This window comes from Jaculus jaculus, chromosome 14, assembly GCF_020740685.1.
Source record: "Jaculus jaculus isolate mJacJac1 chromosome 14, mJacJac1.mat.Y.cur, whole genome shotgun sequence".
NCBI classification, from domain to species: domain Eukaryota; kingdom Metazoa; phylum Chordata; class Mammalia; order Rodentia; family Dipodidae; genus Jaculus; species Jaculus jaculus.
In genome coordinates, this window is record NC_059115.1 from 70,954,878 (window position 1) to 70,977,516 (window position 22,639).

At 40.1% G+C, this 22,639-nt stretch overlaps 2 protein-coding genes across 7 annotated transcripts in view; both read left to right on the forward strand.

The window, feature by feature from the left end:
- Fam172a (family with sequence similarity 172 member A) overlaps positions 1-22,639 on the forward strand; it is a 438,504-nt gene that overhangs the window by 286,278 nt on the left and 129,587 nt on the right. Inside the window, exon 11 of one of the 6 annotated variants that reach the window (XM_045134027.1) lies at positions 2,737-2,988. The exons of the other annotated variants lie outside the window; for them this stretch is intronic. Within the exon in view, the coding sequence (XP_044989962.1) occupies positions 2,737-2,831 (95 nt within the window). The 3' untranslated portion in view covers positions 2,832-2,988. Of the gene's footprint in view, positions 1-2,736; positions 2,989-22,639 lie in introns of those variants that run through there. 6 annotated transcript variants of the gene reach the window in all.
- Pou5f2 (POU domain class 5, transcription factor 2) lies at positions 6,494-7,501 on the forward strand. The gene has a single exon (XM_004651618.2). It carries the CDS (start codon positions 6,494-6,496, stop codon positions 7,499-7,501), a length of 1,008 nt encoding a protein of 335 aa, XP_004651675.2.

The following is a 22,639-nucleotide window of genomic DNA, read 5'->3' on the forward strand; positions in this document are numbered from 1 at the left end:
TCATGTGTGCCTGTAATCCAGTGTATCTGTGGCAAGATGAGAGGTTGAGTCAGGAGAGCCCCCAGATGTTCTTGGCTCAGCTAGCGTGTGTGTGCATCAGCAAACAGCAAGAGACCTGCCCTCAAATAAGATGGTAAGGGCCAACACCTGAGGTTGCCCCCCGACCCCACACATAGCCCATGCTACTCACAGACATCTGCACTAACACTCGTGTGCATACACACACCCACAAATACAGAAAATAAAAATAAGTGCTGTGCTTTTCTACCATTTATCTTTTTATGTTTCTTGACCAAGTGCACATATAATTGAATATGCAAAAAGAAGTAAAATTTACTCTAAATAGTAATAAGAAGCAATGATAGTAGAAATGTTACTGTTAGCTTTCTAGTCATAGTTGATTTCATCTATTTCATTCCAAAGCTTTTGGAACATGAAACTTTCATCTGTCTGATATTTTTTGTACAAACATAGAAGGAAGAGTAGGCTGCTCGGAGCCCAAGCAATGGATTTGAAGCAGTTTGATTCAAGCATGAGTCTGGCTTAAGGGAGAGGCTGCCTAGATCGTTTATTGGCATCAATAAGACTCTGGAATCAAAATGTGATGAGTTAGGAAGAGGTTTTAGTTTGATGAACTGATTAAAATATCCTTCTTTCTGTTGTTTCTTTGTGTGTGAGAGAGATTAGGGTTGTGGGTTTTTTTGTGGGTTTTTTTGTTTGTTTGTTTGTTTGTTTTGTTTTTCCATGAAGTAGAGTCTTACTGCCAATCCTGGGCTGGCCTTGAACTTATAACCCTCCTGCTTCAGCCTTCCAAGCTGGGATTATAAGAGTGTGCCACCATACTTACCTCTGACTAAAACTAATTCAGATATAAATTGCTAAAAGAAGTTTTAAATCTACAGATTTAGGTAAATTCTTGCTTACAACTTATTCTTCAGGGATTACCTCTTCAATTTCTGTTCATTTAATGTCATCTATGTCAGAGCTCATTTTTAAAAAATACTTTTAAAAGTTTTTTATTGATTTGCAGCCAGAGAGAGGTAGAACAGAGACAGAGAGAATGGATATTCCAGGGCTCCAGCCACTGCACATGAACTCCAGATGCATGTGCCACTTTGTGCATCAGGCTTTAGTAGGTGCTGGGGAATAAACTCCAGTTATTAGGCATTGCAGGCAAGCACCTTAACTACTGACCAATCTCTCAGTCCATGCTCTATCTTCTTTGATTTGGCCAGGGTCTGTTGCAATGAACTGCCAGACCAAAGAGAACATCAGAGTACCTGGCCTGTAAGGTTTGAACTGTCCTCAATCTACCTCGCATTGCTGTAGTCATATTGAGACCACAGATGAGTGTACCACTTTGTATCTTACTTGATATATAGGTACTGAGGAATCAAACATGGGCAAGCAGTCTTTACAAGAAAGCACCTCCAAAGGCTGAGCCGTCTCTCCAGCCCTCAGAGTTAATTTTTTGAATAAAGGCATGAGTGACCATGTGTGGCTTGCTTCAGTTCATAAGGGCATTTGAAGAAATGGCAAGGAAATTCATAAGTCCTCCAGTGTATGATGGTAATAGCACTAAGGTTAGTAATTTAGGAATATGATATAAATATAATATAAATATAATCCTAATTACCCCTAAGGGATTAATCTGGTTTAAACAAAAGTTCAGTTCTACTTCTCATGTACTTCTCCCAGCCTGTGTCACATACTGAATTACTATGTTGTTCATCCACTGTCGGCCTTGTTGGCTATATTTTACCTTGTGTGTGACGAGGAAGCCTTTTTGACTTGAGGCATGAGGAGCTGTGGGGGAGTTGCATTTGGAGAAATGAAGAAACAAAGATCTCCTTCCTAACCAGTGAACTACAAGAAAGATGAGGCTTCCTCACAAGCAGATGGCTTTTCAGTGGGTCACTATACTCAGCATGGCAGATAGCTCACATGCTGGCGCCTTACTTGTCCCATATTTACAAACTAAACTGTCATTACCCAGTGAGGAGGTCCAGCATCTACTAGCTGAATAACTACTAACACATAGACCTCCAGCTGATGTATCACTCCGCAGTTATTGGAAAAGAGTAGGGAATAATTTTAGCATGAAGAGAGATCACTGTGTCTGGAGTATATGGACAGGAGCTCCCCAAAACATGCAACAGCCACTATAAGGATATTTGTTGGGAACTCTGCCTCCATCATTTCCTAATTCTTTGTTTTCTTCAGTGGATCCTGGGAGTTAGTTTTGCCTCCTTTGAATAAGAGATGCTTAAAGAGAGCCCAGTAATACACATGCTCATACTTGGTTCTTTTCCTCTTAAATCAACTCTTTGAGAGAACCACCCTTCATTTCACAGACACTAACAACACAAAACTTTTAACTTCTCCTCGGGTGAGTGTAGCTGTCCTACTCTCTCCTGGGTTTCTCTTCTCCCTCATTTATATTAAAAATACCTGGAACCAGTAGTGGTGGGGCACGCCTTTAATCCCAGCACTCGGGAGACAGAGGTAGGAGAATCGCTGTGAGTTCGAGGCCACCCTGAGACTACATAGTGAATTACAGGTCAGCCTATGCTAGAGTGAGACCCTACCTCGAAACCACCCACCCCCTCAAAAGAAAAAAAAAAAAAACAAAAAAAACCTGGAAGTCCAAGACCATGTGTTTCTTATCCTTTCTTTGTCATTCCCTATGATAAAACTGACCTGATTCTTACATTGTGTCTGCTCTCTGATGAACAGGCCCCATATTTGTTGAAGGCGATGGATTAACCTCTCAAGCTCCTTGGCCCAAGCAGCACTTGTCTTGGACAGTCTCATCAGCTCCCTCCCTCTGATCTCTGTTTTTATTCCAACCAAATGTATTCCTTCTTATTTCCCCTGACTATTACTACTTCTGTAGCGTATTAAATACACTTTTAAGGGAAATATCAAGACTGCCCTTAACAATATGGCCTTCATTTCATTCATATCAGCTCCTATGCATAAACCCGGAGATACACACATTGGTGCATGGGATCTAATCACACACACAAAAAAAAAACCCCTTAATTCAGAGCTCCCAAGTTAATTTTAAAACACATCAAGTTAATATAGCCTAGCTTTTAAATTTAATGTTTCTAGCCATTCTGTTTTAACTCATTTCATATAATAAAGCTCAGTTCAAACTCACTTGAACTTTTTTCTAATTTACTAAAATGCTTCTATTCAACTATTGTTTTTAAACAACTAATGAATCTTTTCTTTGTGATTCCGTTTTGCAAGTAGGCTGTTTTTTCATATGCAAGTCTTAATGTATAATTGTTCTGTCTTTCCTTTATCTCTCTCTGAGATCCACCTTAGCAGACACTGGTTGCTTTGTGATTTGAAAAAAAAAAAAAAAAGTGTGTGTGTGTGTAAACGTGGAAAGAATAGATGTCAGTAAAATTATTTGTAAGTGAAATTCTGTATATTGTATGCTGTTTTTCATAGACTGTCACTTCAAAATGTAACCCAAGGCAGTTTTGGTAGTTTTTTTAACATCAAGGCTGCACAGGTTCCTTTATTTAACATTAAGTAAATATCTCTTTCCCTGGTTCCACAAAAATAAATGAGTATAAATTAGTAAATATTCCCTGAGTTTGCCCTGTACAGAAGGTACAGTTCCTGGTGCCAAGGCTCTAGGAGCAAACGAGACAAAGAGCCTGCCTGTGGCAGCACACAGCCTGGCAGAAGCTGACACACTTAGGACGCACACTGAGCTGCAGAGACGACCCTTGCTGTCCTGCTTCTCTGCAACTGCATTGCCTGCTGTTCTGAGGGTGCCCCTCACCCATATGCCTAGCAAGAAGAGATGAGAGGCACTGGAGAAAGTTGGGTTTCTCACTGTCAACCTGGCATCCTTTGCTCTCCGAATCATAAAGGCAATCATTCGCTCAGCAGACATTTACTGAGCACCATATCAGTCAGTGTTCTCTCCTGTTCTAGGCTTCATAACTCCTCTGTGCATCCCTCAGGACCTCACACTAGTTGAAGTGACTGAGACAGAAATTGCATCATTACTGATAGTGGCTAGCAAAATGTTATTACTACTAATGTTGTAGTAAAAACAACAACATGTTTCAACCGCAAGGGAAGTACCACAAAAGCCATACAAAACCGCGTGTCTGCTTAGAGGGAGGCTCTGCATGACAGGACATGTATCATGGGTCTCAAAGGTGACAAGAAGGACAGTATGCTTCATACAGTCATTGAGCACCTCTGCTGCAAGCACACAGGTGACTGGTGGAAGCTTCAAAGCTGAGGTTAGATCTTTCCTAACTTTGTCTTTCTTAGCTTTCTTCACTCAGTGTAGGGGACTGACCGAGGCACATGACAGAGGTATAGATAAATACTGAGGACTTGGCAATGGACAAACTTACAGGGGACATATAGTCAAATAAATACATATTAGCCATGCATGCTATGTTAAAAATAAAGTCAATAAAGAGAACAGAGTGGCAAGGAATGCAATTTAAAAAGTGTTCAGGGATATCCTGTGTAATGAAAATATATTTGAGTGTATTTCTAAACGGTATCAGTGAATGAGATCATCAAGCGGGGAAACCATTCCTGGTGGAAGCAGCATGAAGAAGGGCACACGGGGTGCCCACACAGGGCACCTTGGGGCAGAAGTGTGGCAGCGGAGCTAAGTGGTGATTGCCATGTGAACACTCAGGAATGTAAGAGTCCACACTCAGTTGAGGGAAGAGATTTTAAAGATATTTTAAGAGGAAGATTATATAGTCAGATTTTTGGGAGAGGGGTTGCACAAGTTTGATTTGGCTTTTGGGAAACAATGTCTAGCAGCAGGCTGCAAGGTGAACTTAAAGGAGGAACTTTAAAAGCTGGATTAGAAGATGCTGTGACAGGACCGACGTGAAATTATGCAGCCTCAATTAAGTCAGGTAAGACTTGGGTGGAGACAGCAAAATTCAGATGTTCTTGAAGACTGAGTATAGGATTTGATGGCTTCTGGAATATGAGGAAGCTCAAGAATGGCTTTGAAATAAACTGGCCAGGCTGAGTGAATAATAGTGGCATTAGCTACCCTAGTGATCTATGGAGGAGAGGCAGAAAGTAAATTTAATTTGAGGAAGTTTAAATACAGAACTGGAAGTCAAAAGAGAAGTCAGGGCTAAAACACAGATTCGGCTGATACTATCATTTATGTAAATTTAAAAGGTGAAGAGTAAAAAAGGAATCAGCATTGTCAGATACTGCAGAGAACTTGAGTAGGCTGAGAATTTTAAAATTCTATTAGATTTGACAGTTGACAGTGACTCCAAGAAGACCAATTTCAGAAAATGTGGGTAGAGCCAGCCATATCATGTTTGGGTTAAAGAATTAAAGGAAAAAAGAATAGGATCCTGCAGCCAAGCTTCCTATCTTCTTACTGTCTTCTTATTTGGAAGCTTTGAACCTGAGGTTGGCTATTTTCTTCCTCGTTCTTCTGTAGTTTTCTCCACTCAAGGCCTCCAACAGAATGCCTGAGCTCTAGACATGCTGGAGGGACCAGTTAAGATCCTTGCATGTCTAGTGAGAGAGGGACCATGGACAGAGGGGCCTGGTGTTGATAATTAAACTATTGCAAGGACCATCCTCAGTGGTAACTGCAGACTTGGTCAGTCCAGTAACTTATCTCCAGAGAGAAAGGGAAAGATAGCACACTTATTGTTGGACAAGAAAACTTCACTCGAAGCAGAGGTAGGAATGTGAAAACAATTTGCAGGGCTGGTGGGAAAAACAATGAGAAACGGCCAGCGAATGGGTGGAATGTAGCACAGTGTGGAGTGGGGGGGTCTGGAATTTGAGGCAGAAAAGTGATGTTACTCTAAATACAAGCACAGTGTGGAGGTGGGGAAGGGTCTGGAATCTGAGGCAGTAAATTGGCGTTACAGTAAAGTCAAGCACAGCTACTTAGGTTTCTTCGGGGGACAAGGACTGGGGCCGTGCACAGGAGGGACTGTTGGCATTTTTATGACCAGAAAGATAGTAGACAGGGAGTAGTTAACAAATTAAGCAATATCCCACTAAGCAGAATCCCAGCAATGTCTGGAATATAGATGCTGAATATCTATGAAATCGAGAGGTACTTCAGAAGATGTGGGAGAGGCTGTTAGACCCCTGAGATTCTGCGGTGCTCTAAGTCAGTATTACCTGCGATCTACTCAGGAATAGGATAAAAACGGTGACCAAGGGACCCAGACTAAGCGCTTGGAGTCACAGAGTTTTGAAGTTTGTTGGGAGTTGAAATCAATCGTCAGGGCAAGAGGACCCATGCTGCCAATCCTGGGGCCACAGGGACAACCAGTAAGCGTGTCTGCCAGATTCCAGCACAAGCTGGAAGAGGTCCTCCTCCTGCCTACAGCACTGTCTCCGCCCACTGGGGGCGGGGCTCGAGGACAAGGCTGGTGGCTGTTCAGAAGCCTCGAGAGCCATCAGTTCCTACCAGACACTTCTTGGGGGTGTCGTCCACCCCATGGCTGGGTACAGGCCTTCAAACGTCTACCTGCCTCCAGGCGGCGGTGGGCGTGGTCCCAGGGAGCCCATGCCCACGGGCGCTGTCCCTCCTACCTGGCTGAGCGCCCCGGCAGCTCCAGGCAGGCTAATGGTGCAGCCCGGTATGGGGCCATGCATCTTCCCAGGCCCTGAGGTGTGGGGAGTGGTTCTTGGTGCCCCACCTTATGAATTCCGGGGTGGGGTGGCGCCCTATGGAGCTGGTGAAGCAAGGACCCAACCCCATAGTCCCTCAGAAGAGTCCTACCCAGGACCCTACATTGCCCTGCGTTGCATGTCAAAGTTGGCTCTGCCAGAGGACGTCTCAGCCATAAAGAAAGAACTGGAGCAGCTGGCCAGGGAGTTGAGGCAGAAGAGGATGACGCTGGGTTACTCCCAGGCAGACGTGGGCTTCGCCGTGGGAGTCATGTTTGGCAAGGTGCTCAGCCAGACGACCGTGTGCCGCTTCGAGGCCCAGCAGCTCAGCCTCGCCAACATGTGGAAGCTGCGGCCCCTGCTGAAAAAGTGGCTGGAAGAAGTGGACGAGAAGAACCTTCTAGGCCTGTGCAGAATGGACATCACTCTGCAGCGGGCTCGGAAGCGCAGGCGGACCAGCAGGGAGAGACGCATCGGAGTCAATTTGGAGAAACTCCTCCTTCAGTATCCAGAACCCACCCCCCAGCAAATCAGCTATATCGCGGGGCGCCTCCGGGTGCAGAGGGACTTGGTCCAAGTTTGGTTTTCTAACCGGAGCTCGCTGGGCAGTTGGCCAGCCAATGATGCCCCCCTAAGAGAGGGTGTGAGGGCAGCGGGGTCTCCTTTCCCAGGGCCACCAGTGTATTTTCCCCTGGCACCAGGGCTCCACTTTGATTTCACCCACTGTGGGGGAGCCTGCCTTACACCCCTGTACTACTCTACCCCCTTTCCTGTGAGAGGAGCCCTGGTCTCTGCCCCAGCCAACACGCTGGGCCTCCCCAGGCTTTCAAGCTGAGAGCCCTGCCCTGCCAGGAAAGAACCAAGAGTAGCGGGAAAGGGAAAGCTAGAGGAAAGTCTGGTGTTCGTTTCAGAGCTGTTAGCCTTCAGTTCTGTGTACCATATAAACTTAAACATAGGGGGTGAGGGTGGGACTTTAGGAAAACTTTGGGAGGGAAGTTTATTTAAAGCTTGTTGTTTTTGTTTTTTTTCCCCCCCTTTGTTTATCCCTAGCATTGATACTAAGGTGTATTACAATATATGCATGGCTTTGATATTCTGTTTCGCTTTTTTATTGTTACTCATTGAGGGTGTGTTTATGGTTGTGTGTGGTTATCATGAAATATAAGAGTTGAATTTTGTTACACAATATTAAATGAAAAACCAAGTCACAATAAACCAGTATGCCAACTTTTGAAAACAAACAGATCATGGTACAAACTCAAAATACAGACTAAGCTACCCTGGGGAAAGGCTTGGGAATGGGGCATGAAAGGAGTGTGTGAGCCTCCCAGAGCCCTTGCTGAAGCACGTTGCTGCAGCAGTACTTTTCCTGGAAGCTGCCTGCCCAGTCTCCATTCGCCCACCTGAGGGGGCGGGAGGCCCTGCTGTCCACCTACAGGGTCCCCAGAGCTTCTCCCTGCCCTGCCATGGAAGCCGCTGTCCTAAGCCGCTTGTTACTGGGATCCGCACACCAGTTTCTGGTTGCATTTGGTTTGTTTTCTGGGAGTACTTTTTTACTTTCCTTTGAGCTCAGATTTGCTTTTGAGATCATATTTGTAATAGTTCCCAGGAGGCTTTTGCCATTGTATGTCTTAATTCACTTTTCCAAGCTCTTCTCTGAAACTAGTCTTTTCAGCCTTACCACTTCCATTTTGATCAGTTTTGGTCATTATATACTAAATGGAAATCACTAATCCTTCTGCTTGTGACTGAGGAGATAGCTCAGTGGCAGACCACACAGAGACTCTGGGTTTGATCCCCAGCATCAAGCAAGCAAACTTGGTTTCCTTCAGATCTGCTGCCCTGGACCGTCTGTGCAGCTCATTGTCTCGTCATTCCATCACGCGGGACTCTTGAGTGTGATGCCTTCCTAAATCACTGGTCAGTTTTTGATTTCCTGTGGTTTGCCCCCCTCTTCCCATCAGTATTGCAAAGGCTTTTTCTGTAAGTACTTACTAATGTCAAGCTTTTTGACTTTTATCTTATTTCATGTCTTTTTTTTTTCTAATTAATTGTAGTGCTTGTTTTTATTAATAGCTTTTTTTCCCCCGGGCTTCTTCTGATTATTTTCATTGTTCTTTTTATATATCTTTTAAATGAGTGCTTTGGGTTTTTTTTATTGACAACCTCCATACATATTCACAATGTATCCTGATCACAATCCCCTCCCACTGTCCATTTTTGTCCCCCCTCCCTCACGCCCCTCCACTGGAACCCTGCTTCTTTACAACTAGTCCCTCTTCTATTTTGATGTCCTTTTCCCCTTCATATTAGGTAGGACTTGTTCAACCCAAGGTTGTCCTATCCATGCATGCTGTGGTACACATGCTCCCATACACACATTTGAACATTTGTAGCCAGTGTGAGGTCATGAATGCAACTTCTACTTTGTGTCTAGAATATGGCATTCCAAAACCCTCCTTCCCATCCTCTGGCTGTTATATTCTTTCTACCACCTCTTGAGCAGTAGTCTCTGAGCCTTGGGAGGTGTGATAGCGATGTTTCATGTATTCTTCTCAGCACTTTAATGACTATTGAGTCTTCCCAGTAGTCACCACTGTCTGAGTAAACTAGCTTCTTTAACCAAAACTGAGAACAGCATGGATATAAGTATTTATAGAGAAATTTGGTGGGAATAATATATCCATGTAATCAAACAACAGTAGCTTCACCCTAGGGCATATGCCTTCCTAGCCTAGCATTTCCCAATATCAGACATGAATTCCTTCCTTCCCATGGATTGGGCCTAGCTCAAATCCGAGATCAGTTATTTTCCCCTAGAACAGACATGCCACTAGTGGACACATTGCCTGGCTGGCCAGTTTTGTAGCTTTCAGGGTCCACTGCTGGTTAAGACTGTTGATGGTTGTTCTCCCCCAGCAGGCTGCACAGCTCTTTCCAGCATCAAGACAGCTAGTCAGCAGGGAGAGGCTTCCAGCTCAGCTCCAGTTTGCATGAAGTTCTTTTGTTATGTTTTGTTTTGTGGTGCCTATATGGAAAATGACTTTGTGTAGGCAAGACTTTAAGTAAGCTAGGGAGTACTGCATCCTGACAGTCATACCAAGTCCATGACTGATTTTTATTATCACACAATCAGACACAACCAATGCCTCCATTTAGCATTCTTTGGCTATAGAAGCTGTGCTCTTTTGCCATTATTTTTCTGTGTCTTGAAAAATACATATAACTTAAATTTGCCATTATAACCATTTTAAGTGTCAGTTCACTTTGTACAACTGAATTATATTCATAATATGCATCCATAGTACTATTGTTTTCCAGACTTGGTCATTACTCCAAAATATATACTCTGCATGCATTAAGCAACAACCCCATTCTCCTATCCTGTGGCCCCTGTTAGTCTGCTTTATGTCTCTACCAATTTATTCTAGACAATTTAAAAAAATTTTTTAGGTGGTTTAACATCTCATATTGCTAAGATGCCATTCTCAGGAAATAGTTTGATGTTTCTATGTACAGCTAGTTTTAGCGTGCTCAACTTTTCATGTTTAAGAAAAACTGATACATTTCTAGATTTTAAGTAGAAGTAATAAATACAAACTTAGATTCAATTAGCAGGTGCATAAAATTGGTTAATAGTCCATGGATCTATATTAAATGTTTTGTGACAAATTGAACTCAGTGGTATTTCAACATTTTAATCAGCATAGGTCTCCCAAAGCATTAGCCTGTTTTTACTCAGAATTAATTCTGCTTTGTTGCAAAAAAATATTGACTGTGAAAGTGAGTGTTGCCTGTCTAATTTAGGACTGATTACTTTTTAAAATTTTAAACGTTTTATTTTTATTTATTTATTTGCGAGAGAGAGAGACAGAGACAGAGAGGCATATAAAGAGAGAATGGGTATGCCAGGGCCTCCAGCCACTGCAAACGAACTCCAAAAGTGTCTGCCACTTTGTGCATCTGGTTTTTCTGTTGGTACTGGAGAATCAAAGCCTGGGTTCTTAGGCTTCCCAGCCAAGCGCCTTAACTTTTAAGCCATCTCTCCAGCCCTGATAACTTTTTTTAGTGAAGTTCATATAACAATAGAAAAACACTTGGCAGGCATTTTTAATTAGTGGACTCCTGTAATACTTTCCTTTATGTCTTGTTTAATTTAATATGTTTTTTAAGGCTCTTCCAGGTTTAGTATATATCAGAATTCATCTTTTTATTACTGAACAATATTCCACTGCATAGACTATTTTGTTTATCCTTTCAACACTTTGATCACCTGTTGACTATTGAGAATAATGCAGCTGTGAAGATTTGAATTGAGCACCGAAGAGATCACCAAGTAGTTACGGATGCTCTTAAGGCTGCTGACCTCTGTCCTGAGTTCCTATATAAGGACACGTGCAAATCAATGCATGCATCTGGAATCCCAAGGCGCCTATGACAGTAAAAGGCAAAGCCAGTAGAATCCTGAAGCTTTCAAGCAGTAATAGTATGGTTGCTGGCCACCCTGGGGCCACTGTGCATTTGTTTCCCAGGGGCATCCAGGCAGCTGCAGAGCAGGATCTTGAGTGGCCGTGAATGCAACAGGAAGAAATACCTGGGAGACTGTGTCAGAGGACAGCTCATTTATTTGTTAGGGGAATGGACTTAGAAGCATTCATGTAGTGGCAGGGAAAGGTACAGGGTATGGGTCACAGGGGGATTGGCTCTGTGAGGGCTGCTGGCTGATACCTCATTAACATATAGAGACTGTCCAGGTAAGTTGTGAAAGGTCACATGGCCATGGGAAACCAAAACCTAAGTCTCAAAAGGACATCCAGGTGCCTGAGGGGGAGGGGGAGACACTCCTGCCAGTCTCAAGGCGAGATTATTGGGGTCTAGGCCTGTTCCAGCTGCCTGTGGCCTGTGGCCCTTAGCCATGCCTGACACAGCTCAGGTCTGCTTAAACCTCCAGTGGCCCAGGCCCTCAACTGTGCCCAACATAGGGGCAAGAGAGACCTGTGTCAAGGTAGGAGACCCACCCAAGGTTGTCCTATCCATGCATGCTGTGGTACACATGCTCCCATACACACATTATACACACACACACACACACACACACACAATTATAAGTTTTCATTTGAGTGTATTCCTAGGAGTAGAAATGCTGAATCACACGGTAATACTATTCTTTACTTTTTGGGAAACTCAGATGGCTTCTTTAGGAGTTGTAATATTCTGTATTCCTCCCGGTAATGTATAGGGTTCTACTTTCTCCACGTCCAATACTTATTATCCCATTTTCTAATTTACTTCACCATTTTATTCCCAATCTAGACAACCGAGTAAATGTCGTTTACTCTGTAGTTTCTGTAGTCACTAGTTCCATTTGCATTCCCTGGTTATTATTGAAACTGAAAATCTTTTCATGTGCTTGTTTGTTATTTGTTTCTTTAAAGAAATGTCTATTTAAGGCCTATGCCCATTTTTAAATTGAGATAATTATTTCTTCTTTCCTTGTTCTAGATACTAAGCCTCTATCACCCCTTGCAAATATTTTCTCCCATCTGTGGATTTTACTTTTGATAGTGCTCTTTTGATGCACAAAAATCTTCCATTTAGCCATTTCTCCAGCCCATTCTTTTCCAATGATGATACCCTTTATTGCTTTTTCTTGCATTGTTGCTCTAGCAAAAGCTTTTAGTACTGTTTTAAATAAAGGACATTTTTATTCATTTATGAAGTGAGGAAAAATGTTGTGTTCTCTTCACCATTCGGTAAATTGTTGATTGTGGGTTTTTCACACATTGCCTTTATCATGTTTAGTTCACTTTCATTCCTAGCTTTCTGAGTATTTTTTTTTTTAAAAAAAAGAGTATTGGTTTGTTTTTATCAATTTCCCCTGAATAAATTTTAAAACACTGTTTAAGAGACAAATGACATTGTATAACTGTCAGAGGATCATAATGCCCAACCATAGCAGTTCTAACCCACAGCGCCCGCTACAAAGGGTCCTCATCACTCCACCACATATACCTCATTCCCACAGGATTGCTGTGAGAGCCTGTGACTCACCTGGGCAATAGAAGACAATTTTTATGGTAATCTGTCACACACCACAACGTGGAATAGGTTAACTTTCAGGAATGGAACCTTGATGAAGTGCTTTGAAGAAAAAAGTTCAAGAGAATTTTCATGTAGCACTGACAGAATTCTGATCCTTGGAAAGTTATATCATAAAGAACTAGTTGTATCAGATTCGGTGATGGAAGCATAAGCTGCATGTCTCTAGTGAGCAGTGGATGTGCACAGAGCTCACACCTGCATATCTACGATTGTTTGTGAAGAATGTTGAATCATATTGGAAATATGACCACAAAGTAAGTACAAATGAACTGTATCTCAGCATACCCTCCTGCGGCTGTTTGAATTAAGTGTGCTCCCTAAACTCATGCGTTCTGAATGCTAGTCCCCATCTAGTGGCAGTTTGGCAATTGGAGCCAGTTTGGAGATGTCTGTTGGGGATGGGCTTATGGGTGTTGTAGTCTACTTCCCTTTGCCAGTGTGTGGTTCAAGCTCCTGAAGCTGTTGTCCAAATGCTGTGGTGTGGAAACCATGTCCAGCCTCTGCTCAGGCCATCCTTCCCCTGCCATCATGAGCTTCTCCTCAAGTCACTAGGCCAAAGTGAACCCTTTCCTCCCATTCGATGCTTTGGATCAGGTGCCAGAAATGAGAAGGTAACTGCAGCCCTTTCGTGGCCGAGTACTTCTGATAACTATGCCCTAGGACAGCACCACAAATGGGGTTCAATTTTAGCCTAAGAAACATCAGGAGATACGGTCTCTAAAACTAAATAAAACAAAAATAAAGGACTAGAAAAATAAGAGAAAGAAAGATATTTAGCAACATTATACTCTTCTGGTTCTTGAACAAAACTCAATGACAGTGAGTCCACAATCTCATCTATGGGGGAAGTGAGGTGAGGAAACTGAGCTAGTTTTCCAGCATTCCCGAAAGACCATTTCTCCTTCCACAGGCCGGGGATCCAGTGTGATAAATGAGTACAGCCCAGAGTGCACTCATAGTTAATGTAAGTTGAGCTAAACTTCAATTGCTTTGCGTTTGATTCAATATGTTATTAAACAGTATTGGATCATCCTACTAAAAGTTATGTAGCACCAACCTCAGTGTCATTACGTTGAAATCTCATGGAATATGGGGGCAGTCTTTGGCAATGTGATTCTAAACATAAACAATATAAATAAAGGGGCTGCAGCTTAGCTGGTAAGGCACTTGCCTGCAAAACCAAAAGACCCAAGTTCAAGTCCTCAGTACCCACATGAAGCAAGAAACACAAGGTAGTGCAGACATCTGCAGCTCATTTGCAGCACCTAGAGTCCCTGGCACACCCATTCTTTATAGATAGATGTTAAATATACAGATGATAGATTGATAGATAGATAAATAGATAGATCTAGATCTGTATCTGCCTCTTTTTCACATAAATAAAGGTAAGAAAATTTAAAACAATATAAATAAAGTAGTTAAGGGAATTTTGAAGATTAACAGTTGGATGGCCTTGTTCCACCAAATGTTGAGTTACTATAACGGTTTCAAACATCACAGAAATAAGTATTTGTTTCCTTAAGTCATTGGAATGTAAATTGATACAATCTTTTTTCTCATTTATTTATTTATTTAAGAAAGAGAGAATGAAGGAGAGCATAGGTGTGCCAAGGTCTCTTGCCACTGCAAATGAACTACAGATACAGGCACCACTTTATGCATCTGGCTTTAAGTGGGTACTAGGGAATCAAACCTGGACCATCAGGTTTTGCTAGCAAATGCCTTTAACTGCTGAGCCATCTCTCCAGTGTTGGGTCAGTACAATTTTCATGTAAGGCTATTAGGTGATTCAAATGGAAACCTTTTAAGCTAGGCATGATGAAACCTGCCTTTAATCCCAGAACTCCAGAGGCTGAGGTAGGAGGCTCACTGTGAGTTTGAGGCCACCCTGAGGACTACATAAGAACTCCAGGTCATCCTGGGCTAGAGTGAAACCCTCCCACAAAACAAAACAAAACAAAACAAAACAAAACAAAACAAAAACAATAAATAACGTTTGCATTCCTTTTAGCCATAATTTCAACTTTTTAAAAATAATTATAAGAAAATAGTTATTTGTGTATTTGAAAGACTTCAGCAATAAGAGTGGCCATTGTGGCAGTCTAGAAAAATTTTTCTTATTTTGTTTTTGTTGTATTTGTTTTTGATATAGGTCTCATAATGTAGCCCAGGCTGGCCTCAAACTTGCTGTGTAATCCAGACTGGCATTGAACTCAGGATTCTTCTGTCTTGGCCTCACAAGTGTTTGGGTCACAGTCATGTGCCAGTACATCCAACCCTAATAAATAATTAATTAACTAACTAAAACATGTAATGACACAAACAGAAACAGCCTGTATATTTGGAAAAGAGTAAGTACATAAAGTAGAATTACATTTATAGTTGCATTGTAGAATCATATTCCAATAAAATAAAATTCCAAGTAGATTTAAATGAAGCAAAACTGCTTATTAAACTTTATAATTTTTAAAAGATCTACTACATATAGAAAATGTAAAATATGTATTGGTATTTTGGTGGCTGTTTAGAATTTTTTTGTATGTGTTAGTTATATAGTAAAAAAAATCCAAGAAATATTTTAAAAGAAGTTTGTAAGAATCTAAAGTTCTCAAAAATACCCATATCCCAAGTCTTGCTTTCTTCTAGAATAGTAATTTCTCATTATAAAGTAATAGTTTAAAAAAAATGATTATTTTATTTTTACTTGTATTTATAGTTTCTGTAATGGTGAGTCCTATAGACAGAAGATTACTTAGACATGTAAGTTAAAAGGCATTGTTTAAAATTAAGATTAAAAGTTTCTTTGAAAAGCAAATGCCCATTAATGCTAAAGAACTCTAATGCACCTTAGGAAAGGCAGACACTTGCCATATGCTTATTTCCTTGCACAAGACAATGATTTAGAATTATAGTGTCAACTTATATTTAAAATATAAATGATGATGGGGAGGTAATATGATGGAGAATGGAATTTCAAAGGGGAAAGTGGGGGGGGGAGGGATTTACCATGGGATTTTTTTTATAATCATGGAAAATGCTAATAAAAATAAAAAATAAAAATAAAATAAAATAAAATCTTTTTCATGTTTCTGAACATACTTTTCTGTTTAAAAATTATTTGAAAATATCAAAATTCTGATTTGGATAGAATCTTCCTTGTTTCTCATGTGGTTTTTGTTGTTTATTTTTATTTATTTATTTGAAAGTGTCAGAGGAAGAGGCAGATACAGAGAGAGAGAGAGAGAGAGAATGGGCGCGTCAGGGACTTCAGCTACTGCTAATGAACTCCAGACGTGTGCACCCCTTGTGCATCTGGCTAACGTGGATCCTGGGGAATCGAGCCTCAAACCAGGGTCCTTAGGCTTCACAGGCACGTGCTTTACAGCTAAGCCATCTCTCCAGCCCTTGTTTGCCATTTTTGAAACAACTGAACACATATCAGTGAGACCAAGGTTGGGCCAGTTGTCCCTAGTCAGTTGATTCCGACTTGGTACCCACTAAAATCCTTCAACCAAAGCCCTGTTTACACCAGCGAAGGCAAACCCACTCCAGGCAGCCTTGGAGAGATTCTGCGGTTTGCTGCCACTGAGGCCCCTCACTGCTTAGCGAGAAGCCCTGCTGGGAATTCTGCACAGACATAGCTACTTTGACCTTGAACTTACACTTAGGTTTTGCTCCTCCAGTTTCCAACAAAATGACCAGATACAAACTAGGTTCACTTGCTGCTATTGACTCTTCTACTGCCTCCCTGCCAGAGACTGCAGGTAAAACAGAAAATATTGAGGCTTTACATTTCAAATTCCCTTCTTTCTACAATAGTACAGTTGGCATGCCATCTCATCTTCAAAAAAGATGCCTGTATTCTTTCACAATTAGCCATCTTGTATTCCTCCAGCACGTCGTATGGATCCTCTTTTGAAACTGGGTACAGTGGCCAGTGCTGAAAGGTGTATTAATCAGAACTGTTCTTTAGAATAGATGATCCTGAACATATTTAAAACAATATTCTTGATTGAGTGGTGTAAAATTTTAATATAAATATGTTTAATTGAAAGAGTATTTGTTTTTCATTAGTTTTCTAGGACTGTCCAATAAAATACCATGAATGGTATGAACATTAGAAATTTGTGTTCACACAGTTCTGGAGGGTGGAAGATCAGGATGTGGGCAGGGTTGGCTCCTTCTGAGGGCAAGGAGGAAGGATCTCCTCAGCGTCTCTCCTTGGTTGTAGATGACCTTCTGTCTGCATCTTCTACATCTTCATATTATCTGCTTTATGTGTGTGTTTCTGCCCACCTTTCCTCTTTTATAAGGGTACAAGTCATGTCTGATTGGGCCACAGTGGATCCTGTGCTGGTTAAGACTGTCAATGATTTTCTCCCCTGGCAGCCTACATTAGAGCACTTTCCAGCACTATTCCAACCAGAAAGCAGTGAAGAAGTTTCCCACTCAGTACCAGCTTGATTTCCCAGTGTTCTGCTACCAAAGCATGTGGTGACTTCAGCAACAGGGACTTACCATCTACTTCTAGTAGGAAACAACAGTATTGACAATAGTCCTTATTGTTTGGGGTGCTTTAGGGCCTCTTTAACCAACAACTCACTAGGAAGCATCCTACCCCTGGCAATGGGATTTTCTTGTAATAAACTATGGCTTCCAGGACCTCCATCATCCACTCTTGTAGGGGACTACTGCCCAAACTTGCCTTTCATTTTTAACTAGCTAACAAGAAAGCAGGCTTCCATATAGGTTTTTTATAATGTCTTTAGGTTTGGATTCTTCCTCCAACCCTTTCTTCTCAGGAAATTTTTAAGAAAAATAATAAAATTTCTCTTAAGCAGTACTTTTGGTTTAAACATAGAGGTATTTATTTTTGTTCTTGCAACAAGACAAATGAATCCATTCTGATTGGAAGGCATTATTTTAGGAAGAATATTTTTGATATTTTAATAATCATATAAATGTTATTCATTTCCCCAGGAGAAAAATGGGTATTTGAACCTACTGACGAAGACCTTTCACTCTCTCAAAAGCATTGTCAGATACTAATTTTGTGACATTAATGTAACAGTGTATTCAACTCTGTTGACTTTGTTTAGATTGTGTTGTGTTTATGAAAAACATCTAAAACAGCACAAAACAAATGTTTAGACAGTACTTGTCTTCATAAATACTTTTAAAGTATTGCTAAATGTAAGTAAACAAGTAAATTTTTAAAAAATATATTAACCTTAAATCATTATTTCTGTAATAACCATCTAGGAAATGCATTTAAATATTACAGATAATCACCATATTTGAAGTCTAGACTACTTAGTAAATACATATTACCTTTGAGATTGAAGCTAAATAGAAAAGGTGGAAAAATACTTCCCGTACATAATTTATTGTGTTGTTCCATATTCTCCTGAGAAGGCAGTCATGCCCAGAAGGCCACAGGTAGAAAAGAATGCTGTGCTGTTTCTGTATCATGTCATTAAAGAACCTAATCTGTAGCCACAAATTTTTATCTTTTGGACCAAGAAATATTAAGCAAAATACTAACAGAAATGTAACACTTTTCAATAAGATGTGAAAGAATCTTTATCCTTTTTATTTGAGGCTCTGGAAATGGCACACTCCATATAAAATTGTATCATTTTTATTTTTAAACTGAGTTTCTTGCATTAGTTACTAAACAATTTACTTGACAAACATTCCTTGTGCATATATACGTATACATATACGTGTGTGTGTGTGTGTGTGTGTGTGTGTGTGTGTGTGTATACACACACACCATGTGAGCATTTAAGAAACAGAAGGTGCTTGAATTGGTGAGATTTAAATATTGTTTCACAGTTGATCCAGTGATACTGCAGTTGAAATAAAAGCATGTATAAATGAAGTAGCACACTCTACAAAAAAGCAAGTCTAGATTTTTCATTGATTTAATGAGAGCAGTAATAATTCCATTCAGTAAGAATTCTAAGTCTTACTAATCCTCTTAATCACAAAGATACATATAGATTTTATTATATCATCTCACATACCTATTTTTATTTTGCTAACTTTCCTACAAATATTAAATATTAAGCCTGTATAAGTTATGGTTGGTTTCTCACTTATATTATTCTTCTAAGTCACATGTATGTATTCATTAATATTCATAGTTTAAATATCTTCAGCAAAATGTATGTTATGTGGCCTATTATTGGTGATATGACAAAACAAGAAAACAAAATTATAATATCCAGCATAGATATTTTGGCCATCTCCCAGGTATCCTTTCTCTGCCCCCCAAACCATCTTATATTATTCCTTGCATTCTTATAAACAGCAGCACTGTATCACTGTACTACTTTCTCAATGACCAAATATCTAAAAAGCAACTGTTATGGGCTAGGTACAGATAGCTCCAATGTAGTCTAGGATGACAAATGTGGGATAGAAGATAAGGCTAGTAGAAGCAAGGCTAACTTTACCAAGTGGTAACTGTTAGAGGAATAGACAAAGGAACACCACAGAGAGGAGAGCCAGTCACTCCGTGGGAGGGTTGTGGGACCATTCTGAAGAGCAAGGAAGCAGTCCAGACAAGACTTGAAGCATAACTAGGATCCATCTGGAGAACAAAGGAGAATCAGAGAAAAGCAAGTCAGGATTGAGAGGAAAGTGGGGGAAGTTTGTTTTGAAAAAAAAAATGGAGGCTTTGTTTAATTACTGTGATCCAGTTAAATATAGTAGTAATACAGATATAGTGGTACATACCTGTAATCCCAGCACTTGGGAGGCAGAAGCAGGGGATCTCTGCCAGTTCAAGGCCAGACTGCTGAACATAGTGAGTTACAAGCCAGCCAAGTCTACAAAGTGAAACTGTCTCAAAACAACACATCCTGACAGCCAGGCCAAAATGTTGCATCATTTTCCATTCATAATTACATGAATCTTCTAAAATGTTATGGGAAATATCATCTAATATTATGCTTTAAAATCAGAATATTGGGCTGGATTGATGGCTTAGCACTTAAGGCACTTGTTTGCAAAGCCAAAGGACTCAGGTTCAATTCCCCAGTACCCATATAAAGCCAGATGCACAAGGTGGTACATGTGTCTGGAGTTAATTTACAGTGGCTAGAGGCCCTGGTGTGCCCATTCTTTCTCACTCTTCTGCCTGCCTTCCCCTCTCCCCCCCCCCTCTAAGTAAATAAATAAATAAATAAATTTTAAAAATACAAAATCAGTATATCACTGGTTGTGGTGGTGCTCACCTTTAATCCCAGTGCTTGTGAGGCTGAGGAAGGAGGATTGCTGTGAGTTTGAGGCCAGCCTGCAACTACAACATGCATTCTAGGTCAGCCTTGCTATAGCAAGCCCCTACCTCAAAAAAATCACTATATCAATTTTTTGAGACATGTCTCACCATATAACCCAAGTTAGCCTCAAACTAAAGATCCTCCAAACTTTGCCTTCCAAATGCTGAGTTTATAAGAGCACTAATATATCAATCTAAAGAAAAGATTTAACATTACAATAATTTATTTAATTGTAGTATTTTCATTAAGGTTTTCATTTAAGACACAAGATCACCTGTCCTGTGCATAGTTCTCCTGCTGGTACATGTTCAGATAGTGTGTGCCATAGTGTTAAGTCCTAAGATTCTGAAAGATTTCTCTTCTAGTAAGTAAAGTTATTTGGCACAGAAATAAAAGTTTCCTGGTGTTTTATCTTGCCACCACTGCTCAGTAAATCCAAATTAATATTTTAGCTGATTTACATCTCAACCAGACTTTAATTAGAAGTTGCTAATCATTAAGTTTATTATTAGACTGTGCAGAAGTCACTACAATGGGTTGGTCATTGAATCATTATCAAGTCAAGCGCCAATACAAGGACTGAAGAAGACTTAAGAAGAGACGTAGTTGCCCTTGCTTTTATATCCAGATGTGTATGTGTGTGTATGTGTAGTAGATATGCACATATGTATATGTATATGTGCACATATATGTATGTATGAATGATTAGAAGCACTGTGACTGTCATGGGATAGTCATACTCTTTCTACTTCTAGCTCATTGTGTGAGACAATGCATGCTAGAGATGGAATAGGACATAAATTTACATAATTAATAATTGACTTGAGGTAAATAATAAATTATCTTAAGAAAAACAGGTAATAAGTCCGATGATGCTTCTGTCTATAAATATTGAGTTTTAAGCTATACATTATTATAGAATCTTCAAAATTTAGTTCTTGATATCCATGTAGAATTGACAAATAATTTTTCTCAAATATTGTACTCACTTGTGTCTGTGGTCATCAGTGAGGACAGGAGTCTGCTTGCCTATTAGCATGCAGAATGTGAGCTAGCATTATGCTCTTTCCAAGTACTTTTTTTTTTAATGCTAGATTCATCCTTATTTTTTTAATTTTATTTTATTAATGAGTTTTGTACTCAGCAAATACAGTCAATTTGGTACCATTGTTAGGCTCATCCGTGTCCTACACCCTCCCCCTAGCCCCTCCTTGTTGAGGTACATGAGTCATGCATTCTGGAGTTGGCCCACAGTTATGGGTAGGATAAATGTCTCTGTTGGTTGGTTAGTTGGTTTATCGAGGTAGGGTCTCACTGTAGCCTAGGCTGACATGGAATTCACTGTGGAGTCTCATGGTGGTCTCAAACTCACAGCAATCCTCCTTCCTCTGCTTCCCGAGTACTGGCATTAAAGGCGTGCACCACCACGCCCGACTGCAAATACTTTTAAGAGTCTCTCCTGGCCTCGCTCCCCTCCCTAGCCCTGCTCACTTTGCGAGCCCTTCTTCTCCCGTCCACTTCCTGCTTTCATATCCAGACACAAGTCTTGACATCATACTTTAATATTTAAATACAAGGGACACTTTTTAGCAAAAGTTACAGATAGGGCATTTTTTGAAAACAGCCAAGTACTTATTGTGATCCAACCCTGATATACTATCTGTGAGTATAACTTCTGAAAACCCCATAATCTATACAATGAAATGAGGGGAGACGAGTAATTGTGATGAGTCTGTTAATATTTTGTGTATTATATTGGACAATTGACTTTCAGACCTTAACCAAAAGCAGATGATAGCCAGAAAGTGTGTAGCCTAATAGCTTAAATTTTTCTGAATGTTAACTCTGTTGAAAGTTAAAAGGAACATTTAGAAAGCAAAAGACAACAAATTATTCTGAAAATGTTGAGGTTGTTTCTTTTTTTTTATTTAAAGTTATTTTGAACTCAACTTGAGGTAGAATATAGCTCATGCAAGTCGAATGCCAGATAAGTTCTTTTCCAACCAGCTTTTAAAGTGTTTTACATGTTATAGTTTTAAAAATGCATTTTGGTAAAGCATCCCCATAACCCTTTCATTGTCCAATGGCTTCTGCCATCTTATCACTAGCTCTGTGATATATATATATATATATATATATATATATATATATATATATATATATATATATATATATATATATGAAAACTTCATCCATTTGAGGAATTATCCAGAATAAAACTTTAATAATGTCCCCAGCATATTTCGTGTTCAACTTTATCCCAATACCAAGCTAGTAGTCTCAAAAAGTGAAAAGAATTTAATGCCAAGAGAAAGGTCTTCTCCCAAAGCCCTCCTTCACTCATTATTATAAAGTATTACAAAATTGAGTGTGAAATACTTTGGCCTGTCTACCATTTTCAGTTATCAATAGCACATACATAAATAGTCCAAGACTTCTTGTCCTTAATATTGTTAACATTTTAGATGCCACTATTAAAATGTGTTGTTTTATTATTTTTCAGATTCAAATATGTACAAGTAATTTCAAACTTTCATATATGAATATCAAACTCACATTTTATAGAAACTGAAAAAGAAATT